The sequence below is a fragment of the Epinephelus fuscoguttatus genome, linkage group LG8, assembly GCF_011397635.1.
Source record: "Epinephelus fuscoguttatus linkage group LG8, E.fuscoguttatus.final_Chr_v1".
Taxonomy (NCBI): Eukaryota; Metazoa; Chordata; class Actinopteri; order Perciformes; family Serranidae; genus Epinephelus; species Epinephelus fuscoguttatus.
Window position 1 is genome coordinate 9,965,982 of NC_064759.1, and position 22,439 is coordinate 9,988,420.

The 22,439-nt window shown below is 40.6% G+C and overlaps 2 protein-coding genes across 9 annotated transcripts; both read right to left on the reverse strand.

Moving 5' to 3' along the window:
* Window positions 1-76: 76 nt before the first annotated feature.
* LOC125892701 (membrane-spanning 4-domains subfamily A member 15-like) lies at window positions 77-22,155 on the reverse strand. Of its 4 annotated transcripts, none has more exons than XM_049582854.1 (7): window positions 22,026-22,155; window positions 21,748-21,942; window positions 21,171-21,290; window positions 19,555-19,611; window positions 1,752-1,967; window positions 1,319-1,441; window positions 77-646 (listed from the first exon to the last, which is right to left on the reverse strand). In XM_049582854.1, the coding sequence occupies exons 2-7, from the start codon at window positions 21,922-21,924 to the stop codon at window positions 581-583; spliced, it is 759 nt and encodes a 252-aa protein (XP_049438811.1). In that variant the 5' UTR covers window positions 21,925-21,942; window positions 22,026-22,155; the 3' UTR covers window positions 77-580. The 4 variants fall into 4 exon arrangements, with proteins under 4 accessions (XP_049438811.1, XP_049438812.1, XP_049438810.1 ...); XM_049582855.1 differs by lacking the exons at window positions 19,555-19,611; window positions 21,171-21,290; window positions 21,748-21,942; window positions 22,026-22,155 and adding exons at window positions 2,635-2,691; window positions 3,143-3,262; window positions 3,678-3,872; window positions 5,275-5,417 and having other exon boundaries at window positions 77-643; XM_049582853.1 differs by lacking the exons at window positions 19,555-19,611; window positions 21,171-21,290; window positions 21,748-21,942; window positions 22,026-22,155 and adding exons at window positions 2,635-2,691; window positions 3,143-3,262; window positions 3,678-3,872; window positions 5,275-5,417.
* Window positions 7,819-15,740, reverse strand: LOC125892704 (B-lymphocyte antigen CD20-like). Of its 5 annotated transcripts, none has more exons than XM_049582859.1 (8): window positions 15,664-15,738; window positions 14,268-14,576; window positions 13,238-13,432; window positions 13,017-13,133; window positions 11,814-11,870; window positions 10,319-10,534; window positions 9,402-9,524; window positions 7,819-7,947 (listed from the first exon to the last, which is right to left on the reverse strand). In XM_049582859.1, the coding sequence occupies exons 3-8, from the start codon at window positions 13,412-13,414 to the stop codon at window positions 7,882-7,884; spliced, it is 756 nt and encodes a 251-aa protein (XP_049438816.1). In that variant the 5' UTR covers window positions 13,415-13,432; window positions 14,268-14,576; window positions 15,664-15,738; the 3' UTR covers window positions 7,819-7,881. The 5 variants fall into 5 exon arrangements, with proteins under 5 accessions (XP_049438816.1, XP_049438819.1, XP_049438818.1 ...); XM_049582862.1 differs by having other exon boundaries at window positions 14,268-14,431; window positions 15,664-15,703; XM_049582861.1 differs by lacking the exon at window positions 14,268-14,576 and having other exon boundaries at window positions 15,664-15,740.
* Window positions 22,156-22,439: the final 284 nt, after the last annotated feature.

Genomic DNA, 22,439 nt, shown 5'->3' on the forward strand with positions numbered 1-22,439 from the left:
AGATATACCTTAATGCTATTTTTACAGCATAAAACAAAGAAAAGGAGTCAGTGACATGCAGGGCCGGAGCAAAAAGTTTAGACGTCATAATTGTTTTATTGAACTCACTCAATTTCTCACTTACACTTTGAGATCTAACATTAAGTACAGAGCAGAAATACAAACACCAAAACACATTTAACATGACTTAATGTTGTAAAATAACAAACACAAATCACTCCATCAGTGTGTGTCCATCACACACACATGCACAAACCTCAATTTTACCTACAAACATCCTGACCATAAGGCACAAGATTTAATAGAAAATCATAATCAATGAGAACAGTTTAAAAAAACATCAACAGAGTGAAACTGACAGCAGCATATGCAGTTATGTACAGATTATTATCAAAGATTCACTAAAATATAAGTGCAAATATCTTTAAGCAACCCTTGCAAAAAAGGACCCAGGAGCCAGACAGAGATTGTACCAGCTGAATATGCATGAATCATTCATGTTACAGTACACAGACTCTATGGTATAAATGCACAGGATTATAGTTCCTGCTAACTGATAGCACAAAGCAGAGATTTTTATTTAGGCTACAGGGTTACTGGTGACTTCCTCCAGCAGTGGTTTGTAGCTTTCCGGGTCACCGATCTTCTGAAAAGAGAAAAATAATATCAGTAGAGCCGATAAAAAAGGTGCGGACATACTCAAATCTTTAGCACATATTCACACATTATATATACACTCAAGAACTGTGTTGCTGTTCTGTTTCCTGCAGGGATACACGGGCAATTTAGGATGTGCTAAAAAAAAACAAAAAACAGAACTTAGAAGCAAGCTACATAAAATATATATTTTGTAAAAATGACTTATTGATATGTTAGAGTTGAAGATTATTTTCCTGACCCACAAACTCTTTCACGGATAGTTCAACATTTTACAATGTTCAAAACCACTCTCATGTCTGCACGCTCAATATGAAGCTACGGGCAGTGGGCGATTAGCTTAGCATAAAGACTAGACATAGGGGGAAACAGCGAGCATGGCGAGGAAACAAAGAAACAAAATTCACCAACCAGCGATTCTTTATCAAAATGTCAAAGTGTTATTAACTGATACACACTAAAGCCCAGGTTTTCACCAATCTGTGTGGGTTTTTTTTTCTGTTTCCACTATGAGAAGTTGTGGATGGTACCAATAACACCATTCTGTACCGTCCCCATTTTTGGTCCCCCCTCTGTTGGTATACCTAGCACACAGATCTTGTACTAAAAGGTGGAACTGTGAATTCAGAACAGGTTTAGATGTGATTGTAGAAAACTCTACCTTGTCTTTTTCCTTCTCGCTGCTCCTCAGAACCTTGATGCCCATGGCGGCAGAGCTGATGACGAGGCAGAGCTCCAGGGCTGACAGGACGATCAGCACAGCGTTGATGCTTCTCAGGAGCATCTGGTGGGACACAAAGGACAGTGTGAACTTTAACATTTTGAAACACAACTGTTTTGAGAGCTGAACTATTAATCTACTTCAAATTGTTACCACAATGTAGTAGAACACAACATTTAAAGTGCAAAAGTGCAGATTTCTTAATGCTACACAATCTGATCACTCCATTGTGACATGAGAATAAGTGTAGATGAAAAAAAAAAAACTTGTAAAATGCTACAAGCAAGCTTTGATGCTCGCAGTGTGTCAAAATGACCATCATCAGTTATACTACTTGTATTCTGACTGCTGAGATCACATTTTCCACACCTACCAGAGCCAACTCTTTGCCCTCCAAGCATTTCTCCTTCATGATCTCCTCCCCGGGAGATGGAGTTGCAGTGGGTCGGTGGCGTGAATAGTAGTCATAATTATAATCGTTGTCACACATAGACCACAGCCATATGTTTGTCATATTGATGCTGTAGAGTACGATGGATGCAATGGCAAAACCAACTCCTGCTAGATTCAGGATCACATTGATGATGACCTAAAACACAAGACACAAAAACACACCATGTATTAGATATTCATGGAATTTAAAAAGCCACCGACTGTCCTACCTCTCTACAGCTGAGTGTCTCGTACGCTTTTTAAGAACTCCTTGCAAATCTCAAATATTAACCTTTGATAGAACATCTTAAAGAAAATATGAGATGGAGGAATTTTCCGAATTCAATTGGAGACTTTTAAACTCATAAAACAACAAGGTGGGAGGTGGACGTTACGGTTAGGCCCCCAATGAAAAGGGCCTAAATAATTATAGATCTGCTATGATGTTTCAATATGGAAATAACTTGCAAAAGGCCCCTAAAGCACTTCCTTAAAAAAAGCAACTAAATACTTATACCTTGACGGCACGCGTTCGTATCCTTAAAAAAAAATGTCGGGTTTAAACTGGGCTCTGGCTCATAATTACAATTAAAGGGACGGGCCAGGCTCGGACAGAACATGCACGGGCTCAGGTGGGGTCGAGCTGGATTTTTTGGGCCCGATCTAAGCTCTACTCTGGAGACAAATCCTGAAAATTACTCTGCGTATGGTACTGGAGCTGTTGTTGTTGTTGTTGTTTTTCTTAGAATTAATTTCAAAAGAAGAAGAAGAAGAAGATGACAATAAAAGATAACATGAGGATGTTATCAAGCTGAACTACTCACCAGACATGGACTGGGGCACTTCTCAGACACAATGCCAATGATGCCAAACAACATGAACTAGAGAAAAGACAAACAACAGAATCTTTAAACTTCCATTTCTCCACACAAACACTGAAATTCATTTGTGTAATTGTTATCTTTAACTGGGTGAACAGCATTTTGAGCACCAAGGGAAACTAGGCAACACTCATAATGCGCTCATACTGGCAGACAAGAGACAAGCCACCAGTGCTGATCAATGTGATCTGAGAAGGAAGCAATTAAGACGTCCAATAACAAAACACACACAGGTTTTTATTGATTTCATGTCATTTGACATTTAAAAGTGAGCTTGGTGTGTGTATCCAGACTGTTAGGTGGATCTCCTTAGAATGAAATACGCAACCTTGACGTAAAAAGTTGGATTTCCCTTAACTGTAACTTCAAGAGTGCACAGATGTAAATTATGAAAGAAAAACTGTGTTGGACTTAAGACATAAAGGGACAAACACAGCATCAGCTTGCTTACCACTCCTCCGAGCCAAAAAGGAAACCCAGTTTCATCCATTTGCCACCAAGAGCCACCGCGACTGCACATGAGGATCACTCCGAAGCCGATGTTGAGCAATCCAACCATGATGTGCAGAGCCTGTGGAGGAGGAAACACAGCATGAACAACAAGCACCTGTACAGTCGACCTGAAGTCACCACATGACACTGTTAGAGTTAGCTGGGCGGCAGAGCATACTGTTACATCGGACACTTTCTCTCACAGTTTCATGGTGTTTTCTAAATGGAATTTTCTATATAAACAGAAGAGTACCTGAAGCTTTAAGGCAGGTACAGAGTGGTGAGAGTATAATGGAAAAACGCTGACTGCAATGTGATTACAACAATAACATGCAGCTTCTGGCATCAAGAATTTGTATTTCATTGAATTACACCAAAACAACTCACAGTTAAAATCAGAATTGAGCAGGAAAAGAAAACATACTGCAATGTAGTATAAAAAAACTTTAAAGCTGAAGTTCATAAGACAACTTAAAACCAAGGTCGTTACTCACCCCGAGTATTGACTGAGAGGATCTCTGAAACGTCCTCAGGCGCTGAGACACAGAGCAGCACACAGGGCTGTAGCAAAGGCCTTTGATGATTTGGCACAGCGGAGGACAAACACTTTGGGTGTCAGAGGTCACAGTGAACACAGTGACCCCATCAGCCTTCGCCATGGTTATAGACATCGTGCCTGCTCTTGTGGACTGAAGGAGACGAGAGGGTACAGGAAACTTAAAATCTCCTCAATCAGGTTAAGGTTGCTGTTGCTGAGTCTTAAACCTTAAAGGCTCTTCAACCCTACTGGCTCTGGAGGAATCTCAGGGTTACCCTAGATCGGGCTAAACATTTCAAGTTTCATGGCCGTATATGTTTTATTTGCCTTTCAGGAATTGTACGAGTCAGCATTTTAGAACTTGACCCAAACTAGGAACTAAAAATCAGGATATCACTGAGCTCTGCTGCTGTGATTCTCACTACTCTTTTTAAAATATGTCTGTTGAGTGTCCCCCAACTTCATGAAACACAGTCCTAAATGATCATACACCAGACAGTGGCAGGCTAGGTGGTGTTTTTTTCTCCATTTGTTTGGTAAATACAGGTGTTCCTATTAAGCTAAATAAAAAATAAGTAGCAGAAACACCTGTCTAAAACACTGATACATTAAAGTCACTTATTGTTTGGTTGAGACGTTTTTAAACTGTGAAAATATGGTTCACGCCACTTTTTTGCTAAACAAGACCGCTCTCGTGGTATTAACTTAGCTAACCACAGTGTAGCACGACCTTAAATGAACTGTCATTGCAACATTCGTGAAGTTAACGTTAGCCGTGGTTTGGTGTATTACGGTCCCGTAAAACGAGAAACAGCAACTGTTTGAGACTCATACCGAAGAGTGAATTTCTCACTAACTTACCAGGCGGAAAACAAACGATGTCAGACGATGTGCGACGCAGCAGAAAGTGATTTATTCCGACATACTGAAGCACATTTTTACAGTAAATACAACAACATAACGCCGTCGTCTTCCTCCCTCATTGCCTGCAGTGCTCGCTCAGCAGCATTCTGCTCAGTGCTGCCGCCAGTGGTCGGAGGCTATATTGCATTAGCTGAGCGTCGACGTTCATTTTTTACCTTTTAAAACGTTTGACAGAAACAAAATATTAAATCCGAAAGTAGCTAGTATGTTTTTGTCAAACATTAAAAGTGTATTATATCGTTTCCAGTCACCATTGCACCATTGGCGGCACAGAGGAGCCCTGCCGTTGGAGCAAAGAATAAATTGGGCGCCATCTTGGATTTTACGTGGGTTGTGTTGGTCTTATTACAAATCTTCCGCACTCCATCCGATTAAGTCGGGTTTATATTATTTAATACGCGCCTGACATACATGTTTTCTCTCCTGATAGGTTCCTAAGACGTTCACCTATTCCACAGTGAGATTTAACTCGAAACATTCACCCATTAACACACTTGATTACCAGTTATTAGCTTGAAAGGATGTGTTTACTTCAACAGCAGTACAGGACCATACAACTACATGATAAGGATAGGCTAAAATTGAGTTAGTCCTTTATAGTCTGGCTCAAACATAACAAAATGACTTACCTGACTGTATCTATGAGAGTAGAGGAAAAACTCCAAATGTGGTTTGTAGCCTACAGCTGTGCTGCGCAGTTATTGTTTGGATAAGGAGGGACGGAGATGGACCAGTGCCAACAGTGTGTCACCCTGTTACCAGAAGTACCTCCCCTCATCTGGGATCAACAAAGAGACTTAACCCTTTGCTTCACAATCAGCCAAACACAAAGGAAAATGTTAATGTTGTTGTTTTTGGCCTAAATGCTATTTTTACTACATTAAACAGAGAGAAGGAGTCAGTGACATGACGCAGGGTTGTAGCAAGAAGGTTAGAGGTCAAAAGTTAAACTTCCCCCAGCACCAGTGTTGGAAAGAAACCAAGTAGGCTATACATAAGTGCATGTGCATTTCTATTTGCACATTAAAACCTGGGGGAAGCACAAACAATTTCTAAATATTACAAAAAAGGTTTTACGCTTGGGGGAGTTGGAAAAGTTGGTGTATCGATAACTTCATCGTCTCTGGATGTTTTAAACACGGCAATGTTTGCACACAGAGCTGTTACCAGAAGTCTCCCAGGTGCACATAGCTGTAATATTAGTTGTACTATCCAGTGTGCTCTCCGTTAATTCATTCATTTTTTTCCTTTGTTTGAAGTTTGACCAGTGCTCTTTTTACATCATCAACTCGTTGCGCTTTCTCTTCTGTAGAAAGCGGCTCCTGACGGGGAGAATTAGCGTGACCTCCTGCCTGCCTTGATGAATCACTTCCTGATATTCACATAACAGTAGGTTAGTGCAGTGGTTTCCAGCCTTCCCCTTTTCTACCATTGAGTAAACAGACGACCCCTGACTAAGTGACATATTTTATGGATATTTCCTATTATGTTAAATGCATAACAATAACAGCACAGAAGAACTGATAAACTGTACAATTAAGTAACCGACTAGTGAACACAATAACTGCAGAAAGTTTGTGTGAAGCGAATGATATGGATGAATTTAACTGAACTTTATATGAATTAAGTGTGTGCTTTTCTGTTACAGGACGTTAAGCCAGCACTTCAAGGCCCTGACACACCAAGCCAACAGTTGGCCGTCGGCCAAAGTCGGGCCGTCGGTGAGCGTCTGTCGCTCCAGTATTTGCGGTGTGTCCCGCACCGTCGGCATTTCTGCGTCGGTGGCTTTTCGGCTAATTGAGCATGTTGAATCAGCAGCAGAGCTTGTCGGTGAGAGAGATCACTCTGATTGGCTGTTCAGGTTTTATTTCCTCGCCCCTGTAGCGAGTGAATCTGCCTGTAGTAAAAGGCTAGTGGAGCGTTATCTCATGCATTCCTCGGACTTCCGGTTTCCCTTTTTGCATTATTTCCTCTCACGCAGGTTGTAATGGTTTTGGGTCCGTGTAGCTCTTTGGAGTTAGAGGACAGGCAGAAACTCACTTTCACACACGTGTGGGATTTCACAAATGCTCGTCGTTTATTTTTACGTCCATTTAAAACACTCCAACCTTACCAAGCCTGGTTGTACGGCTACTACAATTCCACACATGAACACAATAGTTGCCACACGTACTTACAACCATTACTGTTGTGTTGAGAGACATAAAGGAAAGCGGGAGCACATAGGTGTAGTCCGACCAGCGTTTGGGTGCGCTCTCAACAGACAGAAATCTTAACAAGCGCTGCTTGATGACGTTGCTGTTAAGCAACACAGTATACACCATGTTAAAGGCACATTTCATATATTCGACTGTTACAAGGCGCAGAACGTACGTGCTACCTGGCCGTTGGATGTAGTCCATGTAGTGTGTTCAAATGCAACTGACACAGGGCGACGTGAGGCGACGTGAGGCGATGTGAGGCGACGTAGACGACACAACAGTTGACTTTCGTCACCGCTAGTTCTTTGATGTTGGTTTGGTGTGTCTGCAACCGTGGCATGTAAGATTTTTTTTAAAGCTTATATCTTAGATAATAATCTAAACAAAAAACAATTTTATTTAGTTTTCTTCACAGGGAGGAATGAAATGATGAGATATAGGCCAACTGTGTGTTTTTTAAAAAGTCTTCTTACATCCCTCAAAATCAAGAAGGCCTCACAACTCCCTGTGAAGCTTTGGTGACCCCATGTTGGGAACCAGTGGGTTAGTGGATGTTTTTCCTGCATGCCTCCACAGAAAACAGCAAACATCTTGTTTTCTAATATGATTGTTGTTTCATCAAATTTGCACAGGAGGCAGATCTTGGTGTAGAGTTGACTGACTACGTGCAGAATGAGGGGATCAGAAGGATCCATCTAAGCTCAACTAATGCTAGACTGCAGTTTATTCAGTTCAAGGTTGTCTAGAATTATGACAATCTTTTAAAGATACATCAGCGACACTAGTTTTTGTATATTAAATAACATGCACATTTTTCTAAGTTTGTTTTTCAAAGACTGTGATCATGATAAGCACTTACAGCAGTTTACAGTGACAACACTACAGCTTGTGGATACGAATACCTCTTGAGGGCAGCATCATGACAAACAAAAGATGTCTCAATGACTGAAGAAGCCCCAACACAAACTTTTATATCATGTTTATTAGACTTTTACAGGACTTCAGCTCATGATAGTGGTGAGTAGAGTACTGCTGTTAAGCTGTGATAGTGGTGACCTCCTTCAGCAGGGGAAATTTGTGGAGATTTGGGTCATCACTGCTCTGAAAAGAGAAACACACAAATAGTCATGCACAATAAAGCCTTCACAAAAATGTGTACACTCAGGTTTCATGGGAAGAGCGCTTCAAGGCAAAGGTGCGGCTGTTCATATTTGGGAAACGTTCCATCACACAAAACAGGATTATCCCACATCGTTAATATGTGTAAAATATATCTTGTGTAATAATAAACATAATATTTGTCAAATATGTCAAACAATCACAAATCTCAATCGCTGCACATGTGTTCGTTTTGTCACTGTGCAATAGTTTACACATATTATCAGGAAAAACTGACACTCTGGTGTAAAGCCCTAAAATAAATGTTACTGCTGTGAGGCTGTGTTTGACAGGGTCGGACAGGAGTTGATTGAAATCCATGGTTACGTTTCATTCAGTAGTTTATGGTGCTGTTGTGCCTTCATCCATCCATCTGTGATGTCTGGAGAGCTGTGACATGTTCTCCAAAGAAGCACAGGGGCTTCGTAATGGGGGGAAATGTGGGGCTGATTAACCAGGGCCCCAACAGGAGGGGGGTCCTCAATACTCTTGTGATGGAAAGTTTGGTTTCATTTGCAGTTTTTTTTATGTATAAGTAATTACTGCCACAACTAAAATAAAATTGGCTGACTAAATTCATATAAAGACTGAGCTTTTGATTTAAAAAAAAATAAATAATAACGGTGGCTCTCTGACGCCACTTTACAGTGAGGTACATTATATGTCGTGCGTCAAATGCCACCCGTAGCACACACCGGGCGTGTCGCACTGCAGCTCATTAACAGACAACCACACAAATTTACTACTTTTACTGAAAGATCTTTACCTCTCTCACCTCATCATGTGTGGACAGCCCCTAATTCAACTCAATTTCACACCTGAGGAGCCGACCTCCACAGCTATGACTCGCCAGGTAATATCTTTTTTGTCATTGTCTTTATAACGACAGAATTGTGGGTTATTTAGCGTGTGGTATTTCTTGACCTCAACACAGAGTCTCTTTTTGCATCTGTGGTGAGGAGAGGAGTCAAGCTGCCACAGGAGCAGAGAAGAAGAGCTGCTACGGGAGCTGTTATGTTCAAGCAGAGTGAAAGGGGGGAAAAATGCATTTAATTCCAGGGGTAGCGAGGCTGGAAATAGGACAGTGACGTCATGCGTCTAGCCACCGCAGGTGTGGGGTTGTACAGTGAAAATAATAGGGCCATATTTTTTGACGCGCAGGGTTTGCTGCCGGTGTGATTTGGCCTTAAAAGGCGCAAAATGGTTTAATAGGATTCGTCTCTAAATGCAGCTGGAGCCAGGTGAGTGACTACTTATACTGCTGGAGCACCAACTGTCAAGGAAAGCACCAAGCAGTTGAATGTATCGAGTTAAACAACTGAAGCAGCATGTTGTGTCCACTCTGTCAGCCCTCCAGGATAAATAATGTTAAAAAAAACAAAACATACATCGTGTACCTTGTTTGCTTCCTTCTGACCCCTCACCAGAGCCTTGATGCCCAAAACAGCAGAGCTCGTGACAAGGCAAAGCTCGAGGATCGACATGATGACCAGCACAGTACTGATGCTCTGCACAATGACCTGATGGGACACAAGAAGAGCCAGTGACAGCTTTAAAATCTCTACCAGTCAGGTACACTGTTTGTGCCTGTAAAAAGAATCAGCATCCTGTTAGATGTTTGCATGCTTTATTTATTTATTAGCTTAGTCGTAAAAACATTTACAGTGAGTAACGTGCTGAGACTATTTGTTGTAAGTCCAGCAAATAACATCCCTTTAGACCTTATGTTTATTAGTCAAATTCAGAGACGCTGGTAGCAGAGTTTTTTAATTTAAGAAAAATCCAGGCTAGCTGTTTCCTCCTGTTTACAGTCTTTATGCTAAGCTACTCATCTGCTGGCTTTAGCTTCATATTTAAGTCAAGTTTTTGATCTCTGGTAACACTATGGGGCTGTTTTTCTGTAAGTGGCTCCCCGTTTGTTTGTGTAGTGCACATGTAGGTGACTGTAGCCCAAGAGGTAGAACAGGTCGTCCACTAATTGGAAGATAAGTGGTTCAGTCGCCAGCTCTTCCAGTCCACACGTTGAAGTATCCTTGTGCAAGATACTGAACCCCAAAGCTCCTGATGGCTGTTCCATTGGTGTAAATGGTTACTGGAGCAGCAGGTGGCTCCTTGTATGGCAGCCTCGGCCACCAATGTGTGAATGTGTGTGTGAGTGAATGTGACTTGTAGTGTAAAAAACACAAGTGCAGTCCATTTACATGTGATGGGACACACATGCGCACACAGGTGATGGCTTCACACCAATCCACTGACCTACAGTTGGCCAGTGGACCAAGATATGCAGCAATGCACCAACAGCATGTCTCCTCACCCTGACTTTTTCTTTTGCGTCCATGCATTTGTCCATCATGATCATCTCCTCAACAGATGGAGTTGGAGGCATTGTCATACTTAGGCCACGCCAGTCCCACTCATCACGCCGGCACAACCATGACAGTTCAATGCGTATGCGGTTAAAACCGTAGAGTACGATGGCTGCAATGGCAAAAGCAACTCCTGCCAGATTTGCAATCACACTAGCAGTGACCTGAAGTAGAAAAGATGTCAGTTAATACCACATCTGTAATCGAACATACACAGCACAGCCACAGCTTTACAGTGTGGTCCAGGTGTTTTATAGAAGCTGCAATTTGGCCCACAGATCAAAAAACAGGTATGATAGTGCACAAAATAACATTACAGTATCTCTATAGTAATTACATTTGGTTCTAGGGTTGCAACTGATCAGTCTGCCAATAATTTTTTTGATTAATTGATTGCTTGGTCCGAAAAATGCCCATTACAGTTTTTTAGAGCCATAAAATGTCTCGTTTTGTCCAACCAACAGTCTAAAAGTCAAAGATATTCAGGTGACAACAATGTCAAGACAAGGAAAACAACAAATCTTCACATTTAAGATGCTGAAAACATAAAATATTTGGATGTTTTGCATGAAAAAGGACCTAAACGATTAACTGATTATCAAAATACCGTGGTTGCCGATTCATTTTCAGTCAATCGACTAATCAAAAACTTGAGATACATGCCATACAAAGCAAAGTTATTTACAGCTTTCTCTTAAATTAAATCCTGTGAGATGGTATCAGAACTTTATGATGTCAGTGTAATCAAATGTAAAGATGTACACAAGTAAGCAGGGTGTGAATTTATTTTTGCCCAACTTTACAACCCGTTCTCATTCTGAAGTCGTTAAACACCGCTGCTAACTCGTTGATTTCTGCGTCAGACACTGATGAAAAACAGACATCCTTTTGCAGCATGATACGCCGCTGCACCGCTTCAGTTAGAGACACCGAGCACGCGCTCGTAGCTGGGTAGGAAACCCCACAGTTAACTGGACTGCTTGATAAGCAGCTTTATAGTACCGGTTATCCAGACGGCCAGTGTGACGGGTTAGTCAAGCCAGACAACGAGAAGATATCCTGGGAAAGATGAACTGGCTTTGTAGGCTTCTGGAAAGTCCCTAAAGGGTGAGTGGGAGGGGTGGATGGGTAAACAACACCAGACTTTAACCCAGGAGGCCTGTGTTCACTTCCTGTATGAATGTGGAGCCGAACCATGGTGTTTTTTTCTGAATGACTGTGTGCATCTAACAAATGGAAACTGTACATTTCCTCTGTAAACAGAAGTGTATTTGAAGAAACACAGTGCATGTAACAAGCATAAGCTGGCACGGCAAATTTGAAAGTGAAGACATGTAACAGGATGGGAGAGAGAATGTGTTGACCTCTGAGTGTGTGTATTCTGAACAAGACATTGTGAAACATACTGAGGCCTTTACTGTAGTATACAGAGAAACATCTCACCAGACATGTACTGGGGTACCTCTCAGACAAAATGCTCATGACCCCGAAGCCAGCAAACTAGAGAAAAGACAAAGAGTGTTGGTTATTTAAATTCTACTCCTCACATCCTCTATGAGATGTTGTACATTTATACTTTTGTATGTTCTTCTACTGTTCAATAAAAGAAAAGAAAATACAATAAATTAAAAAGGAACATGAAGTGAAATAAATTGATTTGTGGCATACTTTTTAAGTATCACACTTTTTAATCTTTAGGTTTTGGGGGAAGGTATCAAGTATTTTCAAGTCAAAGGACTCAAGTTAAGTGAAGTGACGAGTCTGTTAAAGTTCAAGTTGAGTTGCAAGGTTTTTTGTGTGTGTGTGTCAAGTCAAGTCTAAATCTGTGACTTCAGTCTGACTCGAGTACAGGTCATATGACTCTGGTTTACATTTCTGCTAATCAGCCATTAAATATCTTCCTATATAATTACGAAAACTCTGTGTGTGTGTGTGTGTGTGTGTGTGTGTGTGTGTGTGTGTGTGTGTGTGTGTGTGTGTGTGTTCCACGTTTTTCTCCTCACTGACTTGGTCAATCCATGTGAAATTTGGCACAGCGGTAGAGGGTCATGGGAGGATGCGAATGAAGCAATATTACATCAATTGGCCAAAGGGGGGCGCTATAGCAACCGATTGAATTGGCAAACTTTGAATGGGCATATCTCATGCCCCGTATGTCGTAGAGACATGAAACTTTGCACAGAGATGCCTCTCCTCAACTCTATTCTATGTGAAAAAATGAAGAAACATAATGAATGGTAAACAAAACACTGCCACACATTGAGCAATGTAACATCAAAAAACAAGTTTCTGTTATGTTACACTACATGGACAATTACCCACAAAAGATTACAGCAACAGTTTCACACACAACAAAATTCCATGACTTTTCAAGGTTTTCCGTGACCATGGGAACTCTGAATAAATCAAGTTGGGAGTATTTCAGAAGTGAGCAAGGACCAAGGATTGTGTGTGTGACCAAGGATTCAAACCCTCTGAAACACCTAACTGCTTGTGAAGGGACGACCCCTGCTGGTATATCTGCCAAACTTCACGGGAACTTGTTAATATCAGATCCTCTGTGCAGACAGCTCAGAACCAGGAAATGTACTCATGTCTCCGATTTATGAAAATAACTAATAAAATAACTAATAAAAGCATGATTACCAAGAATCCAAACCAAATGGGATACCAGTACTCCAATAACTGCCAGGAGCTGGCACCATTATTAATGAGGATGGTCCCAAGGTAGATGTTGATAACTGCAACCATAATCTGCGTAGCCTGTGAATCCAAAAACATAATTTACAGATTTAGTTAGATTAAGAGGGAATAACAAAAGTTGAATTTTACCAAACATCTTTAGGAACAGAAAGACGAGCACTGACCCCCAGAGCTGACTGAGAGGTACCCTGGACCCTCCTCAGGTGCTGGGACACAGAGCAGCACAGTGGGTTGTGGTAATGGGCCTTGAGGATTTGACACAGAGGAGGCCAAGCACATTTGGGGTCAGAGGTCACAATGATGACAGTGCGTCCATCAGCCTTGTTCAAGGTCACTGACATCCTGCCCACTTCTGGAGGCTGGAAACAGATTAAGATTAGATTTCTACAGCTGTTGAAGCATCTCAGTAGGATACATTTAAAAATAATTACTCATCAGAAATAAAAGCATCCAACATATGAAGCTCTAGCGAAAGTTCAGTCAGGAAGATGATACTTTTCATGCTCAGGCTCTAAGTTTCTTTCACATTCACTATGTCCAGGTATCAGCGAGAGCGACACACCATCTCTGTCTGCCTATCACGTTACTGCTCCTCATTTTAAATACGGTTCTTTCTCTGCCGTAGTTCTGTCTTGTTGCAGTCGTGCACACCCTCCACCTCCCCATCACCACCCAGTCTTTAAGGATTCATTAGCCTCATCTGCCTCAGCAGCCTCAGAGTCATCAGCCACCAGCACCACCAGTGTCTGGACTCCATGGGGGGGATTCATCGTGCTGCTGCTCAGATGTCCCTCGATCACAAAATATCTCCCTCTGGTGTCCAAGCGCTAAAGACTTCTGATAAATCTTAATCAACACAAATCATCTGTTCATCTGTACACTTATATTCTGTATTAAATAATATTTGTACGTCATCCTTCTGTCTCTGCTGATTGAAATAAGAGCACAGATCAGTGTACTTTTCCTGATCATTCCATACTGCACTACAGACTTATGCTCTCTTGCATAGCAGATTTTTATCTGATAAGTAAATTAGGGTAAACCACAAATCTTAACAAATGGCTCCCACCCAGATAATCCTATCTTATCTTAGCTGAAACTTTCGGTAAACTGATAAAACTTTCAGTAAGAGCTTATTCTTCTTTTCTTTTCCGCCTGCTGGCAAAATATCAAGTTATACATGTTTCGAAATGCCTTGGTTCTGTTGTGATTATAGAGTATGGTAACCCCTCCTGTGTCTCCACTCTTCCTGGCCTGCTTGTGCCTTCTCCTCCCCGTGCAGGTAGGGAGCTGGCAGTGCAGATCAGTAGGAAGCTGGCTCACCTGGTCCTGGCTGATGAGCTTGCAAGCCTACGAAGCTGGGCAGTTCAGTTTGCCTCAGTCTCGTCCTTTGGTTTGATTGATTTGTTTTGTCTTTCCTGTCAGTGTGCAGCATTTTCCTCTCACCCTGACACTCGCACACACCGCTGATGTTACTGATTGTTCATATCTCATTCATTTGTTCTGTAAAATAACATTATTTAGTCATTTGTTTCATGTTTAACCTCCACCTCCTATTGTGTATTCTCCATCCTTGTCCTTCCCTTGAGCTGGGCTGAGACAACAGCACATGACCGCTGAAGATTATATTTGCATCCTCCCTTCATTTTTGGAACCAACTGAATTCTGGAAGTGTTTTAAATATTTAAGATTATCTGTTTAAATGCAACCTTTTGAATTTGCTGTGTTGTTAACTGTGACAGCCCCATTGAGATGGGCTGAGGTGTGTTTTTGCAAGTATTCAAACCTTTGAACCCTGAGAAAATTGATGCAGTTTCTTTCGAAAACATTGGGGGAAAAAGGCATTGAGCAACTTGGTAATAAATGTTCCACAAATTGCAAAAAAAAAAAAACAGAATAGATTTGGATTTTTTTTTAAAAAAAGGAAAAACTATTTATCATTATTATATATTTAAAGTTATGTTACAGAATTATTATAATTTTCAAGCTCTTTTCCACAGGTAATTTCCTTGTTTGTTTTTACTAATTTTCTTGTTTTTAATTTTCTCTTTTTACCAATTTCTTGCTCACTTTTTGGGTCATTTCGTCTTTCATTGCTCATCACCCTCTTCCTATGTTTCTCAAGCAAAGTCTTAATATGTAAACCAATCTCTCTAGAATTCAGCACTTCCGTAATAAACTGTTATCAATAACGTATTTGGCTCTTTAAGGCAACAGTGTAAATCGAGGCCAGGAAAACATTTCCCACTCCATCACTCCTCTGGCTGAAAGATAATGTTATGACGCATGACATATTGTCAACAAACTGAAGTCTGGGTCCTTTCTCAAGACTCAAGGAGAGCTTTACAAACACTACTTATCTCACTGAGAATATAGTTTGATATAATTAATGCTGTAATAAATAAAAGAAAATAAATCAAGTCTACCACTTCTCTAGAATTACACATTTTGTGAATGATCAACATCCAGTTTTGGTATTGTAAAATCCTGTTTGAGATGCTTTTCTCAATCTGAAACATTTTGAAACTTTATATATACAATAAAATAACTTGTAATATTAATATTAGAATGCTGTCTTTAATGGTCTTACCTGTTTCTGACAGTGCCGACAGGTTGAGCTTCACCTAAACCTACATTTGCCTGAGGATTTATTGTACAGTTCCTAATATCTGGAAGAGGAGGAGGAAAGATTGGCAGCACAGCACCTCCCCCTCATCCTGAAGCAGACGCTTAACCCTTACCTGAGAGACACGTCTTTGATTTTTATTTTATATTTCAAAGGAGAGTTACCGCCTCATAGTTAAGTTGTTTAACTCCACGAATGAGTCAGGTTGCAGAAAGTTTACATCCATGTCTGTCCAGACTCATATTAGTCCAGTCAATCTAACTCAAAAATGGGCCCAACCTAAGAGAAATTGCATTCGTGATGTTTCATAGTTTTTATTGGTTCTAATACACTCCTGCATTATATATTTAAAACATACCATCATGGATTTAGTGGTACATTATTTTTTCAAAGTCAAAAGCAAAGTTTTAACATTTTACAGTTACATGGTCTGGGTGAAATGATGTTAATATTGGAGGGTCTGTGTAAAGTCGACAAATGATAACATCATCTATATGACTTAAAGACAAGAGTATCTCCCAGTGTCTCAAACCCAAAACAAAGTAAAACTGGATTTAACTAAAGAAGCGGGTCATGTTTGTTTCCATTATACCAAGCTCTCAAGAAAAGAATGAAAGCATCTGTTTGTTCTATTGCTCTCTAAACTCTAAACTAAAAATACTTAGAAAAACAGAAAAAAAATTACCACAAAAAATTACCATGAAAAAAATTACTACGTAAAACAGAAAAAATTCAGATGAAAAACAGAAACAAAATTACCACGAAAAACAGAAAAATAAAAAAATTACTTCAAAAAACAGAAAGAATTATTCAATAAAACAGATTTTTTTCTTTATTTGACAAGTGAATACAATACGCTTCCGTACCTATCCAACACATTTGGCGAGGAAAATTCAAACAGAGCTACAAAATTAACAAATCACAAGCCTTTTAGAAATGTTGCATTATTTGCAATGTTTGCACAGCCATCTTCAGGTATTGAAATGAACAGTTTTGAACAGTGACTCCTAATCCATAGAGTTACAAAAGACATCTAAAGTGCATACCAAACACAAGCTGGGGTCTCAGGAGGAGAGTAAACAAAAACCCCATCAGTCCATCATTGTGTGTCCTCACACACATGCATGAACCTCCCTTTTACCTACAAACATACTGACATTAAGGCATAATATTTGATAATAAATCACAATCAATGGGAACAGTTGAAAACAAACATCAACAGAGTGAAACTGACAGCAGCATAAACAAATGCAGATTATTATAAAAATATTCTAATATAGGCTACAAGTGCAATTATTTTTAGCAACCCTTGTAGAAAATGACCCCAAAGTTGGACAGAGACTGTACCAGCTGAATATGTGTAAATCACTGAGATTACATATATCATAGTACCTACTAACTGAGATGTTTATTTAGGCTGCAGGTGTACTGGTGACTTCAACCAGCAGTGGTTTGTAGTTTTCTGGGTCAGCGATCATCTGAAATGAGAAAGATAATATCAGTAAAGTTGAGAAAAAAAAGGTGCAGACATATTCAAATAGCACATATCTCTCTGTATATTACGTACACTCAAGAACTGTGCCGCAGTGCTGTTTCTTGCAGGGATACACAGGTGAATAATTATACATATGTATATTAAATATGTTTCCTTGACCTACAAATTCTTAAAGGAACAGTTCAACATTTTACTCAGTAAGCGTATTCACTTTTTCAACCAAGAGACAAACCTTTTTTTCCAACAAAATTAGTGTGTGATACTCGCAATATTTCGACTTGTTGACATATTGATGTCATACCGTTACCCATGGCAACAACAAGCATGGCTGAAAGTGAAATCGTTAGCGACTCCGCGATGGTTCCAAAAAGAGGAGCAGCTTCAGTAGTGTGGAATAAACTGTGGCGTCCTGAATGTTGTATGAACAGCCCCGGACTTCTCAGACTCTTTTAGCGACTTACCGCTCAGAGGGAACTCAGTCAGCGGCTCCTCTGGCAGCAGCACAGCCTCTCTCCCTTACGAGAGTCGTGTCGTCAAGTAATTTTGTCATAAATGTTTGGTAATATAAACTTACATGATGCTCGCAGCTTGACAAAAACCTACCTATATGTGAATGTGCAATAGTTATAGTAGCATAAATGGGATACCATACTGTGGTGGCGTGTCGATGCATCGCACTGGAAAACGGGCCGACATTAGCGCATCCACCCAGATATCATGTTTCCATTACTGCTGATGATCAGAGCCTATCAGAGCCGGAGCGAATAAAGTCATTTGTCCCAGGAGAGACTGCCAATTGTTAACTTTCCCATTAAATAAAAAAGTCAAATGTTATTGGGTGTTGGTTGGTTTTCTGTCCAGGACTTTATATTCGATGATGAGATCAAAACCACTTTCATGTCTGTACACTAAATATGAAGCTCCAGCAAGCAGGTGATTGGCTTAGCATAAAGACTGGAAGCAGGGGGAAACAGCGAACCTGGCTCCCTCCAAAAGGTAACAAATCCACCAACCAGCGCCTCTGTCCCATAATGTTGAACTATTCCTTTAACTGATGTGCAATAAGGAGACGATTTTACGTTAACAATTTGAAAGGTTGCATCCTAAAAGTTAGAAATGTGAGCTCTAATAGCCCTGTTCACACGTAAAATTTTAAACAGGAAATGATGAAAGAAAACTCTACCTCGTCTTCTTCCTTCTCGCTGCTCCTCAGAGCCTTGATGCCCATGACGGCAGAGCTGATGACGAGGCAGAGCTCCAGGGCTGACAGGACGATCAGCACAGCGTTGATGCTTCTCATGAGCATCTGGTGGGACACAAAGGACAGTGTGAACTTTCTAATCCTTAAACAGATTTATTTGTTTTATATAGATATATAAAATTGGCCAAATTTGTTCCTAAATGTGGCTCTTTTTTTAGATTTCTGACTGAGATCTATTTCGCTCTGCCACTAATTAAGCTCATCTAGCTCACCAAAGGAAGAAAAATGGAGCCTATCCCAGCTGACATTGGGCGAGAGGCAGGGTACACCCTGGACAGGTCACCAGACTATCACAGGGCTGACACATAGAGACAGACAACCATTCACACTCACATTCACACCTACGGACAATTTAGAGTCACCAATTAACCTGCATGTCTTTGGACTGTGGGAGGAAGCTGGAGAAAACCCACGGTGACACATGGAGAACGTGCAAACCCCAATGCTGACCACTGCATCACCATGCCGGCCCTTTTATGACAATATCTGTAAAATAATTAAAGCACCATATTTTCCTGTCATCACTGACACAACTTGTGTTTTCACTGCTGAGATATTATATTTTCCATACTTACCAGAGCCGACTCTTTGCCGTCCAAGCAGTCCGCCCTCATCTGCCTTTCCACAGGAGAAAGATCTGTAGTCTGTGCATCAGGTGAATAGTTATAGTCACGGTTTTCACACAACCACCACATAGTGATATTTGTTATGTTGTTGCTGTAGAGTACAATGGATGCAATGGCAAAAGAAACTCCTGTCAGATTCAGGATCACATTGGAGATGACCTAAAACACAAGACACAAAAACACACAATGTAGGTTATTAAGCCACTGACTATCTCACCCTGGACAGCTGGATGGCGAGTATTTATTCTAAGAACTCCCTGCAACTCTGCCAAAGTGCCTTGGAGCACGACACTGAAGCTATATTCTGCCCTCTCCAATAAAAAACACAAACTGTAAACATGTGAGACGATGTGGGTGTGAATATTCTTGAGCGATACATGACTTTACATGTACCAATTAAAAAAATATCCTCCATTTTGTTTGTCTTGAAATAAAACAGTAAGATGACAATAAAATAAAGCTGAACTACTCACCAGACATGGACTGGGGCGCTTCTCAGACACAATGCCGATGATGCCAAACAACATACACTAGAGAAAAGACAAAAAACAGAATCTTTAAACTTCCATTCCTCCACACAAACACTTAAATTCATATGCATGTTATTTCTAGTATCTTTGACTGAGTGAACAGCATTTTGAGCACCAAGAGGGAAACTAGACAAGCACTTTGGGCTGCATGTTTGTATGAATAAAGTTGAGTTGAGCTGTTGTCGATTCTACTAGCATCGTGATGAAACAGCATTTTTTTCTGTTGACCATCCATCAATCCAAGGAGTAATAACAACAGTGGCGACTGTATTTAATCGACAAGTCTTTTAATGATCGCCTGGCATTGTAGTTTGTTTTACTTTGCTCTGCTCCACTCTTTAAAACCCTTGGAGAACCAGTACTACATTGGCATGGCTGCACATCAAAGGAAATTTATATTTCTCCATTGAATCAACGCCATAGACTCCATGTCAACGTAGAGCCTACAGCGTAGCTACACTGTAGCCTGTAACAACGTCACGGTGATGCAGACTTCCTGTTTGTTTCTGTCAGCTGAAACCATTTCCCTCAGTGGAAACGAAGCTTTTATTTATTTTGCTTTCACAGATAAGAAACAATAAATTGTGAAGACAATAAAGCCTCCACAAAAATACCATTTTAAATCTTGTGTGTGATTCATCCTGGCTTCATATGAGCAGAGGAAATCCCCACTAGTCGCTAGGCTAATTTATACAATGTAAAATGCCATAGGCTTGTGCTAATAATGTTAGCATGTTATATTTATTTGGAAAACGTGTTTAGTATAAGACAGTTGTTTTGTCAGTGAACCTTATGAGTTGTAATTGAGCCGAATTATGTATCGTTACCTTTGTTAAATGTTGCTGTTGTCCCTGGCTTCATATGAGAAGAGGAAAAGATCGCTAGCTGTTAGGCTAATTTATAAAATGTATCATGCCATAGGCATGTGCTAAAAACATTAGCATGTTGTATTTGTGGGGAAAATGTGTCCAGATAAAGACAAGTGTTTGTCTTGTGTACTTGTGTTTGAAACTGTCTCTATTAAGCTGTGTTTAATGTGTGTTTAATGTGTGTTTAATGTGTGTTTTGAGTTAAGCAGATACGTTTGGTCTGGAAATCAAATCCCCCCTCCCCCATGGAAATCAGTAAGAGAGGAGGCAATGGCACACTGAAGATGGAAACAAAGTGTAACACATTGATGATGCCGTCTGATATCAGGCGAGATCACAATCTAGGAGATTAAGCCGTCCACTGACCAAAAAAAAAAACAGTTAGGTTTTGGTGGAATTCTGTGAGGTAGGCAAAACACAGTAGCTACAGTACAACGTTGTTTGGCTTTATTTTAGCTGATAATCTTGGATACTGATCCTTGGGATTGGCTCTGGAAATCTCATGTCATCTGACATTTCAAAGTGAGCTCAGAGTGTGTATCCAGACTGTCCCGTATGACCGAGCCGTGAGGTGGATCTGTTGAAAGTTATATTTCTCTTTACTGTAACTTTGGGAGAGACTTTTATAAAGAAATTCTGTTGGACTTTGGTTATGACATAAAAGAAAAATGACAGCATTAACTTCCTTACCAATGCTCCAATCCAAAAAGGAAACCCAGTTGAAAACATTTGGTACGAGGCGCCACCGAGGCTGCAAAAGAGGATCACTCCAAGGCCGATGTTGAACAACCCAACCATGATGTGCAGAGCCTGTGGAGGAGGAAACACAGCATGAACAACAAACACCTGTACAGTATAACGACAGTTACCAGATGACACTGTTAAGGTTATTCAGTCATTCATTCATTTTCCGTAACCGCTTATCCTGTTGGGGGTCGCAGGCTGCTGGAGCCTATCCCGGCTGACATTGAGCGAGGGGTGGCGTACAACCTGGACAGGTCGCCAGAGCAGGCACAGAGTGGTGACAGTGTAATGGAAAGATTTACTTACAACAATGTGACGATAATGTGATTACAACAATAACTTGCAGCTTTTGTCAGACGTCAAAAATTAGTTTTAAGCTAAAATATTCCACTAAAAAAACTTTTTCACTCAAAGTTGAATCAGAATGAAGTCGGGGAGGAAAAAATACATCATAAAAATGCACTGTAGCATAAAAAAGCTGAAGTTGATGGGGTCATAAAACATATAAAAGGTTGTAACTCACCCCAAGTACTGACTGAGAAGATCTCTGAACTTTCCTCAGGTGCTGAGACACAGAGCAGCACTCAGGGCTGTAGCAGAGGCCTTTGATGATTTGGCACAGTGGAGGACAGGCACTCTGGGGGTCCGAGGTCACAGTGAACACAGTGACCCCATCAGCCTTCGCCATGGTTATAGACATCCTGCCTGCTCCTGTGGACTGAAAGAAAGAAGACAGTACAGAAACTTTGCTGAATCAGGTTAGAGTGCTGTTGCTGAGTCTTTAACCTAACCCTTACGTACTTATTGAATCTTCACACTTCACACTAGTACTTGTGCTGGTTTGTCTCCTATTCCCCAGGATCTACTGTTTCACACATGCAACGTCTTTCTCCACTCTCTGCTCCTCTGCCACGGCTGTGTGAAATGGCCGCTCTGGTAGTGAATCTGGGAGTGGTTTCCTGGTAAGCTCACTGACAAGCCCTGCACCTAGGGCTACGAAACTTGGCATGTACAGCACAGTTTCCACAACACCGTAGTAAAATCTTGAACAATAATAATAATAATAAATTGAATAATAAATGAGCTATTAAAGACATATATTTAAAAAAAAAAGAAAAACTGTGTGACACATCTTCCTGTAGTGTTGCTTTAATGCATGTGTGGGATTTTTTACAGCATCATACTTCATGCTTTGCGGATTTATATGAAGAGGTT

Excerpts from the sequence above, each read along its gene's own strand:
- LOC125892704 (XM_049582861.1), bottom strand. The coding sequence starts at position 13,414 with ATGTCAGTGACCTTGAACAAGGCTGATGGACGCACTGTCATCATTGTG. Across the intron at positions 9,525-10,318 it reads ACGCAAAAGAAAAAGTCAGG|GTCATTGTGCAGAGCATCAG; the intron begins GTGAGGAGACAT and ends GTGTCCCATCAG. Across the intron at positions 7,948-9,401 it reads GTCAGAAGGAAGCAAACAAG|AGCAGTGATGACCCAAATCT; the intron begins GTACACGATGTA and ends TTCTCTTTTCAG.
- LOC125892701 (XM_049582854.1), bottom strand. The coding sequence starts at position 21,924 with ATGTCTATAACCATGGCGAAGGCTGATGGGGTCACTGTGTTCACTGTG. Across the intron at positions 19,612-21,170 it reads CTTTTTGGATTGGAGCATTG|TGTATGTTGTTTGGCATCAT; the intron begins GTAAGGAAGTTA and ends TCTTTTCTCTAG. Across the intron at positions 1,442-1,751 it reads AGGGCAAAGAGTTGGCTCTG|ATGCTCCTGAGAAGCATCAA; the intron begins GTAGGTGTGGAA and ends GTGTCCCACCAG.